A 16923-nucleotide genomic window follows, 5' to 3' on the forward strand; every position below is an offset into this window, starting at 1 on the left:
TGAACTGTGTCTTTAGCTCATGTTAGCAAATTGATAATAAGATGCACCATACGCCTCTACTTCGACCAATGCTGGTGGAGCCGCTCTTTCATATTCATGTGGGCCCCAATGACACATTGTCCTCTGTTTTCCAGAAGCCCCTAGCTCAGCAGATACTGCCCCACCCCCCTCCCTTTGGACCAAGATGCAAAGTGAACCTCCCTCACCCCGGTGACATCGTAGACTACGGCACAAAACGCCATCTTATGGGACAGAGTCATAAGCCAAGACTGCCAAAAGGCACAGCCAAAAAAGCAAAGAGACCGTGGATGAGGTGACTAGAGAAGAAGAGCCTGCAGCCTCCCCTTCTGGAGGCTAACAGGTAACCAGGTCGCAGGTAGAGTTTGGTGACGTTTATAGGAATGCATGAGCACATTTGACATACAAGAATCACTCGAATGCACAGTTACACAATGTGTTGATGAAATTCATTCATATCACTTCAGTTGGGGTGTCCCAGAGGCTGACCAGGTAAGGCGTACCACATGTGTACCACACGCCAACTCTTCGCTCTGGGTTTGATTCTGGCTTGGGCGGTTTCCGCATGTCTTCCCCTCTGCCCCTTATTTCCCATCTATCTATGCTGAAAAAAAGGCCCAAAATATATCAATATATATATATTATTATACATATATACAGGGGCGTAGCCACGTGTTGGCCAGGGGGGGCCACGCAGCTAACAGCAAACCACTGGATACCGTTAGAAAACTGCTGCTCTGAGTAATGCAGTGTGTGAGTTTTAAAATAGTAGTTTTTGACAATCAAGTGCCACCCCAAATAAAAGACTGGCCAGAGCTGGACCCCCCAGAAAATGTCCTGGCTACGCCCCTGCATATATATAAGAGCTACAATGAATGTGTTCTGTTGTCGGTTAGTCCTTTCTGATTGTTTGCTCATATCCAGGGGGTTGACACAAGGAGCACTCATCCTGACCCCACTACACCCTCTTTACAGTGTACATATTTACAGATGGACTTTTTGAATTCAGACATCCGCTGACTCAAGCCCTTCGCCGTAGTACACCTGTCGAGCATGACTTCACCCTCAGTCATCGTCTGGTCTTCCTACCAGTTCTTCCCTGCGTTACAAAAGATGTGCGCGTGGTGAACCCATCGAATGAGTCATCGGAGGTAATGTAGCCATGACGTCCACATCTCGCACTCCCTCGTGACGGCTCAGCGTGAGGTTTTAGGAGCCTCCTGTTAGCATTCCATCCCCAAATATGAATCATTTGCTTGTTATTCCTGAGACAGGCAGACTTAACTGTGTTGGCCTGTCAGCGTTTTCCTTGGTTTGGCAGAGTATCTGCGTTTGTATGACTGTCTGTCTAGTCAGACTGGGGAGGCTCGAGGGGCTCGGGCGGGGGTTTTGTCTCCAATATCACTGAAGTAAGACGAGGTCTGCCATGGAAATAAAGAAGGAATTATATGCCGTCTATATCGTGCGGCACCCTTTTCGTTGGTGGCATGGAGTATTCATCCATATGTCCTTGTGGGTGGGGTATCGGTTTTTACTGCCACATACAAGTTGGCAACTAGGCCAATTTTGAAGCTTCTGTACTGTTGTTGAATAAAGAATTTCAGAGGGTCTGTCAATTCAATATGTTACTTCAGGATTATGTTAATACAGTATTATGTTTTACTCAAAACTTTGTAAACATGCTTTCCACAACGCCATGATGAATATTATGCAAAATATCATTATTTCATGGGTAAGACCTTGATCATTTAGATCTGGCCTCGACTCAATTGAGATTAATGTGTGAATTTGTCACTCGATTGTATTCACCACATTTCAGTGTAATGTGCTGTAGACAGGAAGTTTGCCCAAGAGTGATTCCCTCAACCAGTGGCAATGTTCTCACTGGGAGAAGTTCTGAGTAAGAGTAGACTTCGATGATGATGTCTGGGAGTCCCGTGACAGATTGGCGAGCGCACGTGTGTGTGTGTGTCTTCCATTTCACATGATTCCTCCATGTGACCGTTACAAAGGAATATCATGACATCACCCCTGTGCTCCTGCCAGAGATGCTTGGGAACGGTTACTCACTTGATGCTTACCACATGCACATGCGTACACACACACACACACACTCAACGTACATACCCATTCACATTCAAGGAGACAATCCCTTGAAACGGATTCCAACAGACATTGACAAGACTGACAGACATCCACGTCTGAGATAAGCGAGCTGCTAAACAGATCAGAGCCCTCTAACCAGGGCCTTGGTGGCAGCTCTGTCTCGTATTCGAAAGATCCGCGAGAGCCAGCGATGATGATGACCATGATGAGCTTAACACATGGACCTGCTGCCTGCTCCTCTGTCTGCTCTGGCTACTGCTCGGGTGCCGAGGTTTCTCATATTCAGACAGAAGTTGACGACCGAGGAGCCAGGACCTTCAAACACCATAGAAGGTGATGAAAGCTTACTAATTACTGTTGTTCATCAACTCGACAGGCCCATTTTCGAAGGGGCAGTAGATGAGAGCTGCCTTCACTTCTTTTGTGTGGAAACAGCTAAATTCAATATTTCAGTTGGCTCCACCACTATATAAATCATATCAATGAGGCATTCCAATGAAAGGCCAAATGATAAGAATATACTGGTATGGTATGATAAAAAGGTTGGGTAGTGTAGAGTAGGGATCACTTGGGGATTTGCAGACATACAATAAAAAAACATACAATACTTTTGAAAACAGCTATCCGTGGACTGTCATTTCATGATACCTTTAGAGGGGAAAGTACGCGTGTATTGTTTGTTGAGGAGCATCACCTACTGGTTCAGTGGAGAACTGCCAACTTCATTACATTGGCCAATGAGGTAGAGAGAGCACCTGAGCCAATAGGAGCAGACATCTGGTTTTGAAAGCGCTGGTCTTTTTCCTCCCAGTATCTGGTGTGAAGACGTTCATTACTTGAAGACCCGCAGAAGTAACATCAAGCAGAAAGATCCAGAACCCATGTCCTTGTTCAAGTAGCCTGGAAAGAGAGAAGGATTAAGACCAATTGATCACTAACTTCTTTTTAGATTATACACACGAATAACAAATATGGCTTCAACATCAGCATTGATGTCTCTGAAAATTACATTCGATAATGTTATTAGAAAATGTGAACGTGGATGTGATCAATCTGCGGCCTTTCAATCCTTAGACTGAATACTAAGACTTAATAATACTGTAATAATTTCATAAAGAATTATGTCATATTTTGCACAAGAAACCATTGCCTAAATGGTTCAAAAAGTGGTATTCAAAAGATGGACCTGTTGAAGCAAAAGGTACAGTATTCAAGCATCTCGCGAGTCATATCTCAGTAAACTGTGAGATCTAACATTTCTCCAAATCTTTTCTAAACTAACAAAACATCATAAACAGTGAAAAACTACAGAGGATAGCATATTGTCCCTCGGGGGGGAAAACTGGACAAAGGTCATCCTCACAAAGTCACAGTCCAAGCTACAGAAACAAACAACAGCAAGTGACCTTCACTCACAATCTCAACAAATCAAATATGCCTCGTTGTTGCTGTCACTGCCTTCCCAAGTTCCCCCTAGAAACAAAGACTGAAAAATTGGAAATGGCCGTCAGTGGTGCAAGAAAGTGTGCCACGGGGAGTGTGGGAAACTCATTGAAGGATGCCAGGGATCGGGTGCATGACCTAAAATAGCTCTGCAGGGGAAGAAACCATCTTAATTCCCGCTCATTCTTTGGTTCTACAAATAGTCTGTGGCCCTGTTTTTGGGCTGAGATCACTCAGTTGAGCCCGACCTACCAAGGCCATCTTATGAATGAAGACATTCCAGCAAGTACTTGGAGCAACTCGAAAGGAAACAAGTTCAAAAACGATAAATAAAAGAACCGTTCCCATTACCCAAAATGGGTCAGTGGAGAACAAAAGATTCCAAGAGGGAATGATGATGACCACCCTGAAACCCAAGGATGAAATGGTGGTTTCATTACTTCTCCATTGTCTCAGACACAAAAACAAACTGTAAAGCACTATGTATTCACACTACAACATCCACTGTGTTAGTTTGTAATATCCACTGGAATCGTAGCGACACTGGATTTGAAACTTTCTTCTTCCAGACAACCACGTCAACTAAGTGGGGCAGGGAAGAAAAACAGGGGATCAATGAATTGGTATCAGATGTAGTGTATGTGCTTCACTGTACACAAATAGTCCTTTGATGCAGAGAAATCAATCCTGTCTCACTTTTCCCAGATACCTCCCAACAGGAAGGAGATGAGGCAACACTTTTGTAGTGTGAGAAAGAGGGAAGGGCAGAAAAAACCAAGAGTGCCTCGTGAAAAATTCTCACTTTTGCATCTACCTTCTTGAAACTTGAGCCATCTCCAGGGAGACAGTAGGATCAATCAGTGAACCAAAAGTCCATTATTTTGTGAAGGAACTTGTTGGATATGTTATTGTATTGTACAGGTGTTGCTCCTGTGCTATGCTATAGTGTGAATGCATGTGTTACTTAGATAATGTAAATAAAGTAATCTCATTGCCATTCAACATTCAAAACGTAAGAGTAAGTGCTACATGTGAAAATGTAACGATGGTCAGACTCAAAGATGATTAACATTGAATGGACCGAAGACCAAAACCTGTAACAGGAAAATCCCAAACTGCACTTCAGTATTTCCTATGCAGGAAAAGTTATTTGACAAATATTTACCTTATTTGGGATTTTAAATCTTCGATATTGTGCATACCAGTGGAAATTACATTAACTAGCTAAATAGATGCTACTTGCTCTAGACCTTTGAACTTTGGGGTCTGAGAAATGTGACCAAACGGTAAGCGCATTCTAGGAATAGAGATCGAGGAGGACCATTTTTTATTTTTTTCCAGAAAAAAGGCAAATAATTATAACTTGAAAGTCCTGTGAATAGACCTTCCTCCATGGCAGAAAAATGCATTTTATGTGAATTGTGGGTTGCAGAGGGCACGGGAAAACCTTACTTGACAAAAAAGGAAGTTGCTTTAATTTGAAACTCTATAGAGTATGATATAGTAAGTTAGGGGCACTTTTGTTGAGTTCAGCTATTTTATGAAAATGTCCATTCTAATGTGGCAGTAGTACAAAACGAACAAGGGAGTTAGTGTTCACAAATTTTGCAATTTTGCAATTTTTTATAGAATTGGGGATTGTAACTCCTTCCTGTTAAATTACATGTTGTAAGGACAGGGGCCTCATGTATAAAGGTTTCGTACGCTGGTTCACACACTGTGTGATGTATACAAATTATCTTGACGTGAGAATGTGCTGATCGTCCGCAAAGTCTTGTCTGGCTCTGTAACGTGGCGAATTCTAACTGAAAAGTGCGAAACCCACCAAACATTAAAAAAAAGTTTCCACTACCGTTACTGTCATACGTCTATAACGTTAACTATTCAAAAAACATACAAGTAAAAGTTTGATCATTATGTGGATGATCACATCAAAATGCCAAAACCCAAACGGAAAATGCTATATACTGTTTAATCCGCCACCACTTAATAACTTCTGTTAAACTTGAGGGTGTCATTCAAACGAACGTTTCTTCTTAATTTCGAGTTTTACATCGGACCATTTCTTCTTAATTTTTGCCATGGTCCGGTTTTCCGAACCCACAGCATTTACGGCCCTATAATGATAATAATAATAATAATTGTATTTGTAATGCACATGATATTACCTAAAGTGCTACAGGTTAAAAACAAGAAAGGGCGCAAATAGTGACAGTTTTCCACTCCGCCGACTTTCTTTTGTTGCTAATACAATGTTGACACATTTTCTCGCCTCCACCTCTGTTGTTAGAACCGTGATCTCACAGTCTGTGCCATTTTTCTTTTTTGCTTGTTTAGCCATTTTAATTCAGACAAGGCGGGGTCAGTGGCTCGTTCACGTGCGGTCAATCTCACGTTGATTGTGATTTATAAAGGAAAAGTGCGCAGGACCTGGCGTTTTTTTTTATACATGTGAATGTTTTTGTGCGTAGGTACTTTTCAAGTTTTGGCCGCACGCCATCTTCTGGTATGAAAGCTGCGCAATCTTTTATACACGAGGCCCCTGGTCTCTGAATAAAAATAGATATATAATCCCCCCCCCCCTCCCCAATTTTTGTTTAAAAGTCTAACATTTCAAGAAGCCTAGACTTGATTCATTTGGAATGTGTGTACAAACCACATAAAAAGTCAATGTTTGCCAAATTGCTGGGGAGTTTTCAAGATATGAGGAAGATAGTATTACATTTGTGAACTGCTGTCCTTGAAGAGATGGGAGTCAAGGCTAGTGAACGAGCAGTAAGTAAGAGCTCTTGAGAGCTCTAGGGAGTGAAATGCTAATAAATGGCCTAGCTACTGAGATTCTAGCCAAAGCGTTTTAAAGTTCAAAGCAAAAATGCAATTCCATATCTATTTTAGACGGTGTGTGTGTGTGTGTGTGGAGGGGGGAGGGGGGGCGCACAGTACAACAACAGCACTCCATATGAACCGTATGTTCTACAAGACTTAGTATATTCCACTAGGGGGAGTGCTACCATCTTTCACTGTGAGACCTTGTAGAACAGATTGTGGTACCCAAAGTATTAGTAAGTCTGTGAAAGCTAGTCATGTATTGTCTGTGCTCACAAATGAACATAACCCCAATTAGAATTTTCCAGTAACAACTTAACCACATCATATTATTATTAATCAATACCATCTGAAATAAAATAATTATTAATACATAAATACAAAAAATGAATATACAAAATTATTCAGTTGCATATTGGGTATACTCGTTTTAGAATAGTCAGTGTTTTGGATTAGTATGGCCAACAGTGTACCAAAAAAAGAAAACATCGAAAGGAAAAAAACTTTGCCTGCAGAATCATGTTGATAATACGATAACCTGCGGTCCCTCCTCCATCAAACGTCACAACTCTGTATAAAATAAACGTGAGCCTATACTGAATGTGCGCATAATTCGGCAACGTGACAGTTAGACAAAGGGTACTAAGGGAGATTGTGGAGTACAGATCAAGTGGCAAGCATTTGTTTCAGGAAAAAATGAAATAGGCTAAATAATGGCAAGTTGTGAAACTACTTGGAATGCAAACGAAAAGTACTAAACTGTTTTTAGAATTCGACCAGCGTTAAGATGGAGATTGAGCTGCATACTCTTTTTAAAAGCACCGGGTTTTCATTCGTGCGGAATTGCTAAGAAAATAATGACTAATGAGCAAATATGCAGCTGGAATTCTGAAGACAATAGAACAAAAAGGAATTGCCACAAGAAAGGAATAATTGGAAATTGGAAGACAAAATACAACGGAAACTGCTATCAAGTTTGCTAAACAGACAAACTAATTTGGATGATATTCACCTGTGAAGACATTCATTGAATGAACATACCAAATGCAGACAGAAATATGTATTTGGGAAAGGTTTTACTGTTTGTTCTTCTCATAAATTGCGCAACTTTGAGTTTCTCTTTATCTACATGTGCCACAGTGGATATTGACCATGTGAAAAGGAAGAGGGTCGAGGCAATACGGGGACAAATTCTGAGCAAACTCCGACTGACCAGTCCACCACACTCTCTTGGACCAAGTCAAATCCCCTATCAAATACAAGCCTTGTATAACAGCACGAGGGAGCTACTTGAGGAGCTGCGAAGAGACCGGCAGCAAAGTTGCGGCCAAGACAACACAGAGACCGAGTACTATGCCAAAGAAATATATAAATTCAGCATGGTCCAAGGACCACCAGAAAACAGTAAGTTATTAAAAACTCACGTTATATAATCGGTAGTTTACAGTCTAACGCGGAAAACAACTGTGGCACAGGTTGGCGTTGCATTACGCGCGAGATTAGTGAATGGAAAGCGCGTCAATTAGTTATTTTAGCTCATCTAGCTATATTATGTTTAAACTAATTTCATAATAGGTATATTACTGATATCATAATGAAAATTCATATTTTAGTAATATTTTTCTATTGCACAGGCAAGGTTTACTGCTGTATTACAATTAGTGAGGACACATGGATCTCTATCTTAAAGAGAGTGCTATCAATAGACCTCAAGCAATGGCGAGAGACTGGGTTCGAGAGCAGAAATGAATTCAGCAGAAAGGTGTTCATTTCAGAAAAGAGGGAATGTCTACACATTCAGACCTCGGAGGTTGCTCATAACCAACCTGTTGCAATACAGGACCAGTGTTTTGTGGAAACTCACTCAAACTCCTCCTCCATCATTGTCTTTTTGCCTAGATACTGTATTCATTTTTCATTGCAGTCAGACCCAAAGAAGAGGAACGCCTTCCCAGGCTGATTGGGAATTACTTCAAAAGGAGGAAAAGGGAAAAGTTGATAAGTGGACAGGGAAAGTTATCAGATTAAGGACCTTCCCTTAGGTTAGCTAGATATCCCCCCTCCCCCCTTGTGTCTGTCTAAGGAGAGGCTGTCCCCCTCCCCTCCCTTCTGGAAAGACAGAGGTATTACATTAGAGCTTAGGTTAAGCATTCATTCCCAGACACAGAAAGACCAACTTTTTTTCAACAATATGACCTTCCATCATCCTTCCCCATTATAGGTCAACGATCAGTGCTGATTAGCCATCACCATGATTGTGTTACAAGGTGGTTCACATTTATGGTCACAACTACAGGACATGTTTAAAAAACAAAAATCACCTTTCCTCAGGATCTTTATAATGAGTGTGCGTATGCCTTTGGCATTTTTATTGGCACCATTCAAATGGCACTCACTGCTTTACTGTCAAAGCCAAACCTCAAATATGCACCATAAAAACACTGTGAATTGAATTGAAATGGCCATTAACAGTCCTACCCTGGAAATGGTCCTAAAACTACCGTTGAAATACTTGGTAAATAGACTTAAACATGGTATGAAATATGTGTAAGGCCTCTCTGCTATAGACACATGTCAGTACTTTCAGGGGAATGCATGATGTAGTCTGAGTCACATTTTCTGAGGATCAACTCTTGGTGTTTGTAAGAATGGTGTCGAGGCCCTGGACTAAGCCGGGAACATTGCATCATTGTCCCTTTGACATTAACAGGTGTTTCACACAAGACACCCGCTTCCCCTCCCCAGTTCCGTTTTGGTTCATATCAAGTGCTCCTCACAAAAGTAATACTAAGTGTAACAGATTAGCTTGAGGAATAGTACCCATTGAGGGCAAAGGTCACACTATAGTCAAATGATCCTGTCACTGGTTTACTTAATTTTAATCCCTCACAATAAACAGAGTTTCTCATAAAAGTCTTGCAATTCAAATGTTATGTTTTTTTAATATTCAGTTTTCTTTAAAGAGCTCTCTTTGAATACTTTCATACTCTCAGACTTGGCATGGTGGACATGCATTAGAATTGTCAATAGCCTTATGCATATCCAGCCCATTGAGACTGGCTAATGAGTTTTGCATACACTGCTTTTTGGAAGCAGTGAGCATCGCAAATAATTTGAACGTTCGCTCTGCTGGTTCCCCTTTCCTCTGGCTGGCCGGCCTACAGATTGAACATTTACCTCTGAGGAAAAGCAAAACTCTTCAAGTGACTTCCAAGAGGACTGGCACTCAAGTATGGTTTTGGCTTTAAACCTGAGAGCTATAATGGCATGGCGCAGACTATAAAATACACAGGTTTCACAGAATGGTGCCAAATATTTATCTGCTGTAATTTTAGAGGAAGGAAAAAGTTAAAATAATATCCTATTTAACAGAGACAAGGTGTCTCTATGTCAAAGGAGTAGAACAACCATAGGACCAAGGCTCCTGGATTGTGTACATTACAAGGAAATATATTTTCCTCATCCTCTGTGCTTTCTCCTTGACCCACTCTATTCAAAGCATTTGGCCGTTCGCCAAAGCACTAATAGGGGAGTTTTGAAAGACAGCGAGAAACGGACTAAACTAGCATCCTGTTTTTGTATAGCAGAGGATCCATTTGGATGGACATAGTCCATTAGATACCAGTGGCTGACTAGGGCTTGGCCACCTGTAGGTGATGCACCTCGAGGTGAAAGGTTCAGAAGTCTGGCGAAGTAGGATAAGTTTTGACTTGGAGCCGGTGACATCATGGTGTGGGCAAACACATTAGCTTTGACAGTGTTGCTGAAAAGCATTAGGTAAAGTGTTGACCTTTGGCGGATCTGAGGCCGTCTCAGAAACCAGCTCAAAATCCTGACAGGTGCAAATGAAGCAGAAAGCCGAGAGGAAAGGTAAATTACTGTATTGGGAGATCGGACTTTTGGAAACCTGAAAAGTCTCCTTTTATAGAATTGTACATGTGTCTGGCATTTGCCAGGCATGGACTCAGTTCAGCGCGTGTGGAGAAGTCATCATGGTCAGAGGGGCTTGCTGGCTGTCTCTGGATAGTGGTCACTAGACCTGCGGAGGCTAGGCCGTTTGATATACAGGAATACCCGGGAGGTGAAGTCATTCTAAGACAAACAGGGACATTCATTTGCTTAGAAATTGTTCCCACTTAAGTCATAAAAGGGAATAATTCAGTAGCTCTCCGACTTCTACTGATAATCACATTACCACATTCCATGCCAGCCACCATGTACTGCATAGGAGGTCCATTGAGGAAAGTTGCCCCAGGGTACAGTAGTTCACTGTTAATGATTCACTTCGAAGCACACAATGTGGTGCCAGGAGATAAGTGATGTCCATTCATAGAAAAGCTCCCAGTGCAAGTAGTTACTGGAAGTGGAAGCTGGGTTGCTAGGTTAGGTCAGCAAAGGTTTCAAAATGAGGTATGTAGTTCTAGAACCTCCTTGAGCCCAGGCCAATAATTCTTGACCCTCAGTACATATTTAACACAATATCTAACGGTCAGACCCATTTTCGCACATTAATTGGAGTGAAGTTCAATTGTTTAGCAACAGAAATGAACATTCCACTGTCTACTATTTTGGAGCCTTGCTGTATTGCATTAAGGGGAAATTACACAAGACTTTGACAAAAAAACACTGGCTTTTGATTGTTGTTGTTCATGTCTATTTAGAGTCAGGTTTTAGGGGCTCCATTTTGCTTTTCACCCTCACTACAACCCCCTCTCCGAGGAAAGTGAAACCATAAACAAAAAGGGTGACTCCTTGACCATCCTTATAAAGGAGGAAGAATAAAAAAGTGAACTAAAAACAAGACCTTTGGACTCCCACCAAAAGCACAAACTCATTGATAAGCTCATGAAAGGGGGACAACGTCGCTTCCTGTATTTGTCCGAAAAATATTGGTTTGAAACCTACCTCAAGCTTGATCTCCTCTCTTCCTATTACAGACGAGCTGCACTATTGTCCAAAGGGTATCACTTCCAAAGTGTTCCGCTTCAACGTCTCTGCCATGGAAAGAAACTCCACCAATCTGTTCCGGGCTGAGTTCCGTGTTCTGAGAGTACCCAACGCCAGCGCCAAGAGGAACGAACAGAGGGTTGAGCTCTACCAGGTGTGTAAAGGTACCGTTTCCATGTCCTTCTACCAACTAAAAAGAATGTGCTTCACACACATACCCTCAATCCCCCAAATTATTCTTTTGGAAAGCCAACTAATTAATAATTCTTTAAATCAACATCTGGCCCCTAGCTGACAAAGACCTTTAGGCAGGCTGGGAGTTTGATTCTGGATGCTGCTTTTTAAAGAGCCGAACCAGGAATTAACTGTAGTTTGTTTTACCATAATGACATTGACCAGAAATCTAGGCGCTTGCGTTCCACAACCCTATTTATTCAACCTCTAACTCAGGGCGGAAGCCAATGAAATCCAGCTTGTGGTCTCACGGTGGGCCACAGCCAGACCCAAACTCCAGGTCGTCAGTCCTGGAGAATGTTTTTGGGACCCCGACAGGGTAATGTTAGTGTCAGCAGCAGTGAGGGTAGAGTACAACTCTGGCATCACATGAGGGACAAAATTAAACATGGACAAATCTTGGTCGTCTGGTTATTCAGTCCCGCTAGACCTCTCTATCAGATCACACTCAAGCTAGGTTCATAAGGTTGTTATAAATGTGGGTTAGGTTGAATGATGACATTCTTTTGGTTTGAAAATGGTGGATGAGTGACACGTGAGCCCAGTCTATACAGAGTTTCTCATTAGACCACAATTAGAGCTACTTTTCCTCTATTGTTGTGCCTGAATGTAGGATTTTATTTCATTTGATTGGAATTTACAAATGACCCCACAAAAGAACACCTGATAATTTTCTACAGACTCTAAGAGTCTGCTCTTGATTCTGCAATTACCTTTTGGGGCTATCGTACAACGATGTCTTCTTTTATTATTATGGAATACTATGGAATACTATGTCATTTTAGAAATATTGTGAGTAGTGTGGCTCATTTATCAGGAATGTAACTCCAATTTTGATAGCTCAACATTTCTCCAAAGGCCCGTTTCAGAAGCCTCTGTCTAAGTGCAGCTCTGTCAGCTGTATTGCTTCCACATATGACTCACCCGATGGGGATCTTACAGATTTTGAAGCCTAATGAGCACATTGCTAAGCAACGCTACATCGGAGCCAAGAATGTCCTGACCAAAGGCACTCCAGAATGGGTCTCCTTCGACGTGACAGAGACTGTGAGGGAGTGGCTGATGTACAGAGGTGAGGTCATCTGATCTGATCAGGCCCTTTTCCCAACCTCATATACGAGTAGTAAAGTAGAAAGATACTTTAGATGTATAAACAAATGTATTCATTGAGGGGGAGGGGTGTGTGTGTGGGGGGGGGGGGTTACACATGGGACCTCTTGATATGCAGCCAAAGGCTGTACCACTGAGCAACACCCATCGCCCCATTTTGAGATTGTCTATAACAACTCGATTTCAGGAACGAACTTGGGACTGGAGATCAGCGTGCACTGTCCCTGTCACACCTTCAGCCCTAACGGTGACATCATCGACAATGTGAATGAGGTCCTGGAGGTCAAGTTTAAAGGTGAGGACAACGCCTTATTTCATTGTTTTTACCAACCTGTCCTCCTTTTTTTGGATTGGTACTTTAAGGATTTAGGAAATGTCTTGAAATCAAGCTGAAAACTATTCACGAGGAGTATTCCTTGACAAGGTCGTCAGGTCGGTGGAGCGACCTGATGCCCGGTCGCTGTGTGTTAGGATGTAGCTCAGGCCCGGAGGTTTTTCAGACTCTTCAGGAGAAGGCGTGTCTGACCCTTGACCTCACGTTGCAGGGGTGGAGGGGGAGTACGAGGACCAGAGCCGCTTGGACATGGGCCGTCTGAAGAAGCAGAAGGAGCAGTACCTCCCGCACCTCATCCTCATGATGATACCCCCTCATCGCCTGGACGCCCATTCCACACGCCGACGTAAACGAGCGCTCGACACCAACTACTGTTTCTCGTAAGGCTCGACTTTCAAAGTGACGGAAGGCTGCTCATCTATAGATAAATGTGTTCTAGATGCAGTGAATGAGAATGTTTTAAGCTGTGGAACCGGCGCCCAGTATTTGACAGCTCAAGGTTAGATGGATATTCTCTAATACCGTCATTAGGTGACTGCAAAGTTCTTGATCTAGTTCTTCATACTGTTCTCACAGCAACGTTGAGGAGAACTGCTGCGTTCGTAGACTCTACATCGATTTCCGCCATGACCTAGACTGGAAGTGGATCCACGAGCCTAAGGGTTACTATGCCAACTACTGCTCCGGGCCATGCCCTTACCTGAGGAGCTCTGATACCACACACAGCACGGTGAGAAAACGTCCTCTGGCTAGCTAACTGGTAGCCTGATTTGGTGGGTACTAGAGCTACTCCTCCAGAGAAACTTCTGGAACAAGCTTTCCACTAAAGTACCCAAACAGTATATGTATATTTTTTTGTAATCTGACATATGTTATTGGGGGATTTAGCCTAGGTGTTAAATGTACAATGATATGTCCCTTAAATATTGTTAGTACTCCATACAGTAATGCTAAAGTACTCTGTTCTGATCAGAGCTAATGTGCTCCTGCCTCCCTGTCCCCCTGCAGCTGCTGAGCCTATACAACACTCTGAACCCCGAGGCCTCCGCCTCCCCATGCTGTGTCCCTCAAGACCTCGAGCCCCTCACCATCCTCTACTACTCTGGTCGCACCCCCAAGGTGGAGCAACTCTCCAACATGATCGTCAAGTCTTGCAAGTGCAGCTGAGAAGGCCCGAAGAAGCCAGGTAGTCCATTTGGTCTAATAGTCCCCCCTCTTGAGAGGCTACATCTACATGCCGGTTCATTTCTATACTTCAATGGACATTGGGGCCTCGTTGGCCAAGGTCTAAACACCACTTCCGAATCCCCATCCCTGTGTGAGTTAATCTTGCAGTGTTTGACCATGGGGGACCTTTGTTTTCCTTGTTTATGTTTGGTCAGTTAAATATGCCAGGTAGTATTGCTGTACATTTTGTTGGACTGTCTTTGGTTCTCCTTTTTATAGACATTGGTGGGCATTATCAGCGAATACAAAGCAGAAAGGACCGATTTGCTGCCGTGTCCAAAGACATAGCTGTGGTCAGGAAAGCGAGGACTGAGAGAATGCCTGTCGGATTTGCAATGGAAAGTGAGCGAGCGAAAAAGGTTGAGCCAAACTGTTTTTGTGGCCATAGCAGCCTTGACAATTCTTGACAATCAGAACGGTCAACAGAGAGAACATTTCTGCATAATGGAGAGGATTCAACGTGCCAGCCATTAGCACACCTCAACACTAACGTTCACTGGAAGATTTCATCCCTGACGGCTTCAAATGATTTTTTGGGACATCATACAATATGCTGGAAACAACTCGTTGTGCAACTCATTTTTGGTGACATTTCTTTGACGTTAATGGCTGATGTGCTTTGTTATGCAACGGATGTCAAGTGGTGATTGTTTCACTACCTGAGAGAACATTAATGCAGTATGTGTTTCATTATTATCCCTGGAAACTCTTTTATATTAAACTGTGGTCATTGATTTCCTTATGAGTTTTGGAAGATACTGTGTGTTCGAGCACAAGGTTTTAAATTCAGTTTATCAGACATTTTCCATTTCATTGGGGAAACGTAAATGATTCCGTTGTGACAAAAATTGACAAAAAAGAATGCTCAAATGGACATAAGCTCCATCAACCAGTGACAAAAGACTGCATTTAGATATCACCTTTTGGGTTCATTTTGTGTCAACAACAAGACCAAATAGTCATCAAAACATCATTGGACTACTAAGTACTGCAATTATTGATACAACACGTTGACCACTTGGTTCGTCTCCCACAATTCCACAGGCACAGGATCTAGATCCATAGCCTCTCCTCACCGCCTCACCTGTCGGTCCATGCTTGTGACAGCTGACAGACGGACCCCACATCCTACTCCAGTGCCTGTGCTGCTAAACAGAACACTCTTTCATTTGCTCTCCTCTTCATCTTTTTGTCATAGTTCTCTTTTACGGTGCTAGGCCAGATGAAGCTGGACGAAGTATAGAGGGGGGGGGGGGGGGGGGGTCACAACCAGCACAGTCTGGGGAAGGCGTGGGGGATCGGTGAAATTAAGTCCATGATAGAGTAACGTACGTTCTTACAGCTCGAAAACTGTGTGAAGTCTACAAAAATATGAATCGGTTTCACAAGCTAGCGGCCTAGTCTACCTCGTCCCACCTGAGTTCCATCTTAACAACGCACACGCAGCAGCCCTTTCTTTCTTTCTTTCACACAGTAATAAATATACCTTTGGCTCTGTTCTCGAGTCGTGCTCCCTGACTGCTTTTCCAAACCTGGCAATTGAGACTACAGACAATAGTGACGTAGTACAGTAGTTCTTTAGTACACAAAGTGTGAAAATCTTTTAATGGTTTTGTTCCCTATATTCCTCCACAGAAACATTTGAACCACCTTTTTAATGACAACAAGAAGCCAGCGTTGACAAACAGCAGAATTAGCACTGATGCTGCTTTCTCTGAGCCGGGCTAATGTGTTCTGACAAGTGGTCAGAGAGAATGTCCTGTTCGTGGGTTCACTATTGCTCTTGTCAGAGTCAATGAGAGATGCGTCATGATGGAGCCACAAAGGCTGGCCGGGTTTCATAAGCACTGAAAGTGTGTGTGTGTGTTGTGTTTGTGTGTGAGTGTGTGTGTGTGTGTGAGTGTGTTTTCCAGTGCTCCACTCAGTGCTGCTGACAAACACCCATGGTAAAAGAGCAGCCATGCGCCATGCATGGTTGACTCTGAACATCACTAACTGAAAGTTGAGCTCCATTATCTACTATTCCCAGGTCTCCAAAAATCACCCCTCTGCCCCTGCCTGGCCTTCCATGAATGTTAACCCTGCTTTTCTCTAGAACCAGAACGTAAATTTATGACATTCAGAAGTCGCACTACGAGATCGGGTTGCAACCATTGATGAGTGCCCTGTATGGGGCCTTTGTTAGTGCACACTTTCCTGGGGGGGGGAAACCTCTCTCTTTTTGCAGCTTCAGACAAAGTCCTGCAGGAATGGAGGCTCCTTTCTCTCCTGTGGGTGACAAGCAGAACCCCTTAGCCCCTACCTCAAATAGCTTCCAACATCGAGCTACTGAATGAGAAGCCCCACAGTTGGAGTCAAGAGTACTCAGGTCCAGACCCGGGTCAGAGTAGGAGTTTTGAAGCACCCCATGCTCCTCCAAAAACTCAGTGATGATGAATTACGTGACACGTAAAATGCACACAGGTTTGGAAAACTCAGTCTGCAGCAATTCCCTGAGCAGATTAACAGATGTGTAAGAGAGAAGGGAGAGAGAGAAAGAGGGAAAGAGAGCGAGCGAGCAAGCAAGAAAGAAAATCTGCTCAATATGACTTTGCTGCAATAAAATCATCAGGTCACTTCAGCCCAGTTCTCAGGCCCCAGGGTGGAAAGAGTTGTGTAACTTGACAATGAGAAGAACA

General features: G+C 42.9%; 1 protein-coding gene across 1 annotated transcript; it reads left to right on the forward strand.

Moving 5' to 3' along the window:
• The first annotated feature begins 7053 nt into the window (after positions 1–7053).
• LOC136947403 (transforming growth factor beta-3 proprotein-like) lies at positions 7054–14990 on the forward strand. Its single transcript, XM_067241469.1, has 7 exons — positions 7054–7797; positions 11331–11494; positions 12517–12646; positions 12872–12979; positions 13230–13398; positions 13595–13748; positions 14027–14990. The coding sequence occupies exons 1-7, from the start codon at positions 7425–7427 to the stop codon at positions 14183–14185; spliced, it is 1257 nt and encodes a 418-aa protein (XP_067097570.1). The 5' UTR covers positions 7054–7424; the 3' UTR covers positions 14186–14990.
• The last annotated feature ends 1933 nt before the right edge of the window (positions 14991–16923 follow it).

Source organism: Osmerus mordax, chromosome 8 (genome assembly GCF_038355195.1).
Source record: "Osmerus mordax isolate fOsmMor3 chromosome 8, fOsmMor3.pri, whole genome shotgun sequence".
In the NCBI taxonomy this organism is placed as follows: domain Eukaryota; kingdom Metazoa; phylum Chordata; class Actinopteri; order Osmeriformes; family Osmeridae; genus Osmerus; species Osmerus mordax.